Source organism: Penaeus monodon, chromosome 7 (genome assembly GCF_015228065.2).
Source record: "Penaeus monodon isolate SGIC_2016 chromosome 7, NSTDA_Pmon_1, whole genome shotgun sequence".
Classification (NCBI taxonomy): Eukaryota; Metazoa; Arthropoda; class Malacostraca; order Decapoda; family Penaeidae; genus Penaeus; species Penaeus monodon.
Genome location: NC_051392.1, coordinates 39,389,676 through 39,397,490, shown reverse-complemented (window position 1 = coordinate 39,397,490; position 7,815 = coordinate 39,389,676). Strand labels below are relative to the sequence as shown.

The 7,815-nt window shown below is 47.4% G+C and overlaps 1 protein-coding gene across 1 annotated transcript; it reads right to left on the bottom strand.

The window, feature by feature from the left end:
- Window positions 1-1,157: 1,157 nt before the first annotated feature.
- On the bottom strand, window positions 1,158-4,779 carry LOC119575643. Its single transcript, XM_037923273.1, has 8 exons — window positions 4,533-4,779; window positions 3,967-4,090; window positions 3,503-3,673; window positions 2,611-2,712; window positions 2,264-2,418; window positions 2,004-2,157; window positions 1,467-1,841; window positions 1,158-1,213 (listed from the first exon to the last, which is right to left on the bottom strand). The coding sequence occupies exons 1-8, from the start codon at window positions 4,725-4,727 to the stop codon at window positions 1,158-1,160; spliced, it is 1,332 nt and encodes a 443-aa protein (XP_037779201.1). The 5' UTR covers window positions 4,728-4,779.
- Window positions 4,780-7,815: the final 3,036 nt, after the last annotated feature.

Below are 7,815 nucleotides of genomic sequence, written 5' to 3'. Positions count from 1 at the left end.
GAGGGAGAGGAGAGGAGGAGGAGGGAAGGAAAGGGGGCAAGGAGGGGAGGGAGGGAAAAAGAGGCGGAGGAGGGAGTGGAGGGAAAAAGGGGAGGGAGGAGAGGGGAGAGAGGGGGAGAAGAGAAGAGAGAGGAGAGGAGAGAGAGAACAAAGGAGGGAAGTGAGAGGGGGAAGAAGAAAGAGAGAGAGAGGAGGAGAAAGAGAGAAAAAAGAGAGTGAGAGAGAGAAAAGGAAGAGAGAGGGAGAAGAGGAGAGAGAGAGAGAGGAGAGAGAGAGAGAGAAGAGGAGAGAAGGAGAGAGAGAGAAGAGAGAGAGAGACAAGAGAAAAGAGAGAAAAAAGAGAGAGAGAGAACAAGAGAGAGAGAGGAGAAGAGAGAGGGGGAGAGAGAGAGAGAGAGAAAAGAGAGAAAGAAAAAGAGGAAAGAGAGAGAGAAGGAAGAGGGGGAGAAGAGAGAAGAGGGAGAGGAGAGAGAGAGAGAGAGGAGAGAGAGAGGAGAGAGATGAGAGAGAGAAACGAGAGAGGAGAAGAGAAGAGAAGAGAGAGAGAGAGAAGAGAGAAGAGAGGGGAGAGTGAAAGAGGAGAGAGAGAGAAAGAGAAAGAGAACAAGAGAGAGGAGAGAACAGGGGAGAGAGAGAGAGAGAAAGCGAAGAGAGAGAGAGAGAGAGAAAAGAGAGAGAGAGAGAGAACGAGAGAGAGAGAGAGAGAGAGAGAGAGAGAGAGAGAAGAAGGGGAGAGAGAGAGACAAGAGAAAAGAAGAGAGAGAGAGAGAGAGAGAGAGAAGAGAGGGGGAGAGAGAGAGAGAGAAGAGAGAGAAGAGAGAGGAGAGAGGGGAGACAAGAGAGAGAGAGAGAGAGACAAGAGAGGAGAGAGAAGAAAGAGAGAGAGAGAGAGGGAGAGAGAGAGGAACGGAGAGAGAGAGAGAGAGAGAGAGAGAGAGAGAGAGAGAGAGAGAGAGGGGGGGGTGGCAAGCAGGATTGGGAGGGAGAGGGAGAGGGAGAAGGAGGGCATGTAAGAGGGAGAGGCAGAAGTGACAATAGGGTGGAGGAGAGGGAGAGGGGACACAAGGGAGGGTGGGCAAGAAGCACAAGGAGTGGGAGTGTGTGCAAGAAGCAGAGGGAGAGGGAAAGACTGTAAGAAAAAAGGGAGAGGGAGTGTGCTAAAAACACAGGAAGAGGGAGTGTGTGCAAGAAACACAGGGAGAGGGAGTGTGTGCTAGAAACACAGGGAGAGGGAGTGTGTGCTAGAAACACAGAGGGAGAGTGGACAAAAAACAGAGGGAGAGGGAAAGAGGGCAAGAAAAACAGGGAGAGGGAGAGTAGACAAGAAACAGAGGGAGAGAGAGGGCAAGAAACACAGGGAGAGAGAGTAAGAGTGGGCAAGAAAACACAGGGAGAGAGGGAGAGAGGGCAAGAAACACAGGGAGAGGGAGAGTGGACAAGAAACAGGGAGAGAGTGGACAAGCAACAGGGAGAAAGGGGGCAAGAAACAGGGAGAGAGAGGGCAAGAAACACAGGGAGAGAAAGTGCAAGAAACAGGGAGAGAGAGGGCAAGAAACACAGGGAGAGGGGGTGAGAGGCAGAGGTGTTTAGTAAAATAAGAGTATGGCTGAAGATAGAACAACTCACTCTGTTTATCAGTGAACTGTCAAGATCCTCTCCATTATCCGGACATATAGCCAATGCCTTTCCACTTCTAACATTTGTTTCTTTCACGTTCATTTCCACTTTGGCCAGGATTTTCTTGGTCACACGACTGCTACAGTCTGAGAGTTTGTTGTTCTCTGGTGGTTTCTTGTTCTCTTTGGGAATTTTTATTCTTTTGGGGATTGCTGTCTTCTTCCCTTTTCAGATAAGTAAGAAGTATGTGACATATTTAGTAGAAGTCTCAAAAATACCATACACACTAACAATGATTTTTCCACACTTCCCCTACAACTATACTTCCATAACATGTTATAACAGCAATTTTGAGAACAGACTTGGAATTTTTCAAAAAGTCTTACCTTCTCTGCTATGCTGTGGTTGGTACTTTTCCAATAATGCCTCCAGCTCCTCCTGCTTCTTCCTCTGGTAGCGCACCCGACAGTCCACTGTCAGCATCTCTATTCCCAGCCCTTCCTCTGCTTCAGGAACTTTAGCTTCTTCCCCAGCTACAATCTGGTAACAATACAAAAGGGAATTTTTTTAGGATATGGCCCTTTTGTCTGTTTTCTTTTTTTCTTTAACTGAAACAACTGATGAAGAATTCAAAGCTACCACTCACCAAGACTGAGTCATCTTTATGGGTTGCCGAGGAATAGAGAACATTGGCCTTGGGTGACTTTCTGGCAGCTCGTGCCATACTATGCGTGGTGAGCATCCTGTTAGGAGTGGTATTAGCATCCATCTGGGGCCCTCTTGCATGAGGTTTGTGCACACCTGTAAATTGCAAACAAGTACACTGGGTGACAAACAACTGAAAATACTGTCAGTTCTTTCAATGCCATTATTATAAACATTCCTGACACTCCTAAGTTCTGCAAATTATGTTCTATCTACAATCTAAATCAGGCAAAGTGACATGAAGGCCATTTCCATAGGAGGAGGTACTCTGCCACAGGTCTGACTAACCAGGGGTGAGCATGAGAGGAGCATACTTGGGCCCCCCATTGGCCACAGGTGTGTTGACAAGACACAGAGGAGGTGTTGGAGGACAGAGGTTGGGCTTTCCATCTGGAATTGTAATGGAATGAAAACCTTTAACCCTTTGCCGACGGGTGGCATGTACGCACATGCCATGGCATGGCTGGACTATCTGCCTGGGGCATGTACATACATGCCATGGTGTATGTATGGACATGCCATTTTTTTTTTTTTTTTTTTTTTTTTTTTTGTTACAATCATGGCAAAATATTATTTTTCTGCAACTGAAAGTGTGATTAAGTCGTTTTTAAAACTTTCTCATTTTTACTAAAAGAAAAAAAAAATACAACAAACTGACAATTTCAACTCCATGGTGCCACACACTGCTTATTTTATTCAGACTATAGAGCGAATAATGATCAACTATGGAGTCTATATAACAACAAAAATATCCTTCAGTCTTGATTTATCAGGAAGTATGGCAAGTAGAGACTTTAGAAAATAATGATAACTGAAAATACAACATATGCTCATAGTATTACGAAGAAACAGCAAGGGATGCTGGTATTTGACATGAGTGGTCGCGCATGCTAGAGCTACTATCTAGTGGCAGCGGGGCCTGGGCCACTATGAATACTACCCGTCGGGAAAGGGTTAAACTATGAATTATGATACACTATTCTGGAAGTTTTTTTACAAAGTATATATAAACACACTGTAAAAACAACAACAATATATACTGTACTCATTTAAATGTAAACCTTTATCAAATAAAACAAGAAATTAATTAATTAATTATGAGATATCAATACTGAAGAAAATATGTGCAACGCAAACAACATGTCATATCAAAGAGACTCCCGACTCGCTCCACACTCACCTTGCTCAATACTCTCCAGAGTGGGGACAGGCAGTGTGATTTGCTGGCGGTGCACTGCAACAGACTCCATTAATTCAGGCAAGAGAGTATTCAACTTTGTGGTAAGTTCATTCACAGTCTCACTCAAGCTAGCCACACGACCCATCTGGACCTTCAGCTCCTCTGTCGACTCTGCAATGATAGTGTAGCTTGAGGTTCTCATCTTTCTGCTCACTGGTTTCATGGCCTAAATTCAATATATAGGTCAATTCTTGAAAGGTAAATGTATCAATATCAACAAATTGTTTATCATTACTCTCATCAATAGCACTACAATAGCAAGGATTCAACAAATTGACTAGATAATGATACTTATGGCTCAATATTTCCCCACCAAAAAGGAAATGTGCAAAGGCATTAAAAAGGTATATCAAGCAGCAAAAGGAAAAAAATACAACATTGCAAAGAGAAACAGTGGCTCTTACCAGGCCTGGCCTGTGAGTGTGTTTTATGCACAGTTGCAAGAAGGGACTTGAGGGCCAAGTTGGCATATTGGACCAGACTCAGCAAATCTAGTTTGTCTTCTTGATACAAGCCTTGCAACCCTAGCTGAAAAAGCACATGAAACAAATGGTTACATTTTACCTGAAACCCTACTAGAAAAAGTACATAAACAAGAATTAGACTGACTACGTATTTCAAATCCCCTTTTTTATTTCTGATAGGGGTAGCAAAAAAATATGATATGCAGACACTGCATGATTTGTAATCACAGTTTCATACTACTATACTTAATTAATTAAAGCAAATTAATTCATATGTACTCTTCAGATAACTTTTTAATGTATACTAATATAACAAATGCCTCATGATATACCAATTATAGATATGTACAGGACATGTTCATTCTATATTTTACAAATAAAACAACAATATCCATATGTCTTACAGATAAAATGATATCTGCAACTCTTGTGCACACATCTCATACAGAATATTCAACATAAAAATTCATAAAAATAATTAGTGTTTAACAGACCATTCCAGCTACCTTATTTATTTCTGTTGCATGTTCCTTGTAAATCATATCTGGCACCTGAACAGAATACATAGACCCATCAACATGCGACAAGGATGTGGTTCCATTCAATAGCGGAGACAGTATTTTCCATGATGACTCCTCCACCTGACGGAAAACCTCCACACGGTCCCAGAGTCTCTTTGCTTCACTATTCATCTCAGACATATCCTCTTGTATCTCTATTACATGGGATCAGTAAATATGTTTTTTATCTTTTATACTTTGTATACCAGTCATTCTTACTACTTCTTCAAAATTCACAACTGCCAACTACTACAAAAAAAAAAAAAAAAAAAAAAGGGAGAGAGAAAAGAGAAAAGACAGTACAGTGAACGAGAAAAAAACTCTCCCCCTTTTTGACATAAAGGGGCCCTTTGGAAAAGGGTTCCCCTTCTGGTGTTTTCAGCCTTTATTCGCCAAAAGCCATCCGGGGAACTGGTGCCCTTGCACTCTGGGAGCACAGACTGCGGTACATTCCAGCCAGCTCCCTGCAATAGGTATTCTGACACTCAGCATTTTACCTAGCCCAAAACTATAAAAATCTACCATCTTTTTGTCAACCATCAACAATTCCTTACTGTAATGACTTAGAACATTCATTCTAACCTTTTAAATGGCTTTTCAATGAAAATCACAGGAGTGGTAGGAGGAGGGATGGGAGACTAGGGGATAGAGGACTAGGGGTTGGGGGACGGGGGTGGGGGGGGTTGGGGTTGGGGGTTAGGGGGGGTTGGGGGATTAGGGAGAGGGAGGGAGGGAGGGACAGAGAGATGGGGAGAGAGAGAGAGAAGGAAAAAAGAGGAGAGAGGAGAGAGAGAAGAGAGAGAGGAGAAGGGGAGAGAGAGAGAGAGAGAGAGAGAGAGAGAGAGAGAGAGAGAGAGAGAGAGGAAAAGAGAGGGGGAGAGAAAGGGGAGAGAAGGAAAAAAAAAAAAAAAAAAAAAAAAAAAAAAAAAAAGGCACCACCCCCAGGGGGGTGTTGAGGGGGGGGGGGGGGGGGGGGGGGGGGGGGGGGGGGGGGGGGGGGGGGGGGGGGGGGGGGGGGGGGGGGGGGGGGGGGGGGGGGGGGGGGGGGGGGGGGAAGAAGAGAGAAGAAAAAAAAGAGGGGGGGGGAAAGGGAGGGGGGGGGGGGGGGAGAGGGGGGGGGAGAGGGGGGAGAGAGGGGAGAGAGGGGAGAGAGAAAAAGGGGGAGAGGAGAGGGGGAAAGAGAGAAAAGGTGGGGGAGAGAAAGAGGGGGGGAGGGGAGAGAGGTAGGGAAGTGAGAGAAAAGAGAAAGAGAAAGAAAAGGAGAAAGAGAAGAGGAAAGAGAGTGATGAGGGGGGAAGGGGGGTGGGGGGGGAGGGGGGGGGGTGAGGGAGGGGGGAGGGAGGGAGGGGGGAGGGGGAGATAGGGGGGAGAGAGAGAGGGGGGAGGAGAGAGGTAGGGAGAGAGAAAAAAGGAAAGAGAGAGAGGGGCCCAAGAGAAAAGGTGGAGAGAGAGAGAGGGGAAAAGAGAAAAAGAGAGAGGGGGGAGAGGGGAGAGAGGTGGGGGGAGAGAGAGAGGAGGGAGAGAGAAAAAGAGAGATTTGGGGGGAGGGGAGAGAGAAAGAGAGGAAGGGAGAAAAGGAGAAAAGGGGAGAAAGAGAAAAAGGGGGAAAGGGGGAGGGAGGAAGAGGGGGGGAGGGAGAAGGAGGGAGGGAAGGGGGGAAAAAGCCAGGGAGAGAGTTGAGAGAGAGAGAGACCGAGGAAAAGGGGGGGAGAGAAGGAGAAAACGGAGAGGGAGAGAGAGAGAGGAGAGAGAGGAGAAAAGAGAGGGGAGAGAGAAAAGGGGAGAGAGAAAAGAGGTGGAGAGAGAGAGAGGGGAGAGTAAAAGAAGAAAAAGGGGGGAGAGAGAGAGAAGGGGGGGAAGGAGAGAGGGGAGAGGGGGGGGTTGGGCGAGAGAGAGAGGTGGGGAGAGAAAAGGGGGGGGAGGAGAGAGGTGGGGAGAGAGAGAGGTGGGGAGCTCGGGAGAGGGGTTTGGGGAGAGAGGGGGGGGGGAGAGAGGTTGGGAGAGAAAAAGGGAAAAAGAGGGGGAAAAAGAAAAGAGAGGAGGAGAGGGGGGGGAAAGGGAGGTGGGGAGAGGAGAGAGGAGAAAGAGAGGTAGGGGAGAGGGGGGGAGAGAGAAAGAGAGAGAGGTGGGAGAGAGAGGGGAAGGAGAGAAAAAAAGGAGAGGAAAAGAGAGAGGGAGAGAGAGAGATGAAAAGAGAGGGGAGAGAGAGAGAGAAAAAGGAGAGAGAGGGAGAGGAGAGGAGAGGAGGCGAAAAGAAGAGAGAGAGGGGGGAGGGGGGCGGGGGAAGGGGGGGAAAGAAGAAGAAGGAGAAGAGAGAGAGAAGGAAGGAAAGAGAGAGAGAGGGGAAAAGAGAGGGGAGAGAGGAGAGAGAGAAGAGTTTTGGTAAGAGAGAGGGGATGGAGAGAGGAGAGGGGGAGAGAGAGAGAGGGGGAGAGAGGGAGGGGGTTTTTGGAAGAGGGGGAAGGGGGATAGAGGGGGAGAGGGGGGGAGAGAAAAGGGGGGGAGAGAGAGAAAAGAGAGAGAGGAGAAATGAGAGAGAGGGGGGAGAGAGAGAGGGGGGAAAGAGAGAGAGGTGGGGGGAAAGAAAGAGAGGAGGAGAAGAGAGAAAAAAAGGGGGGCGAGAGGGAGAGAGAGAAAAAGGAGAGAGAGAGGGGGAGAGAGTGAAGATACGAGAGAGAGAGAGAGAGAGAGAGAGAGAGAGAGAGTAGAGAGAGAGGAGAAAAGGAGAGAGAAGGAAAAGAAAAAGAGGAGAGAGAGAGGAGAGAAAAGGAGGAGAGAGAGAGGAAGAAAAGGAGAGAGAGAGAGGGTGAGGGGAGAGAGAGGGAGAGAGGAAGAGAGAAGGAGAGAGGGGGGGGGGAAGGGGGGAAAAGGGGGAAGGGGGGGAGAGGGGGGGAGAGAGAGAGAGAGAGGTGAAGAGAGAGAGGAAGAGGAGGGAGAGAGGGGAGAGAGGGGGGGGGAGAGAGGAAAAAGGAAAAGGGAAGCGGAAAAAGAGAGGAAAAGGAGAGAAAAAGATGAGAGGAGGACAAAGAGAGAGAGAAAAGGGACGAGAGAGGGAGAGAGAGAGAGAGATGAGAAGAGAGGGAGGAGGAAGAGAGAGAGAAGAGGAGAGAGGACAGAGAGAGAGAGAGAGAGGGAGAGGAGAGAAAAGAGACCAGAGGAGAGAAAAAGGAGAAGAGAGGGGAGACCGGGGAAAAACAAGAAAAGAGAGAGGAGAGAACAAGGGGAGAGG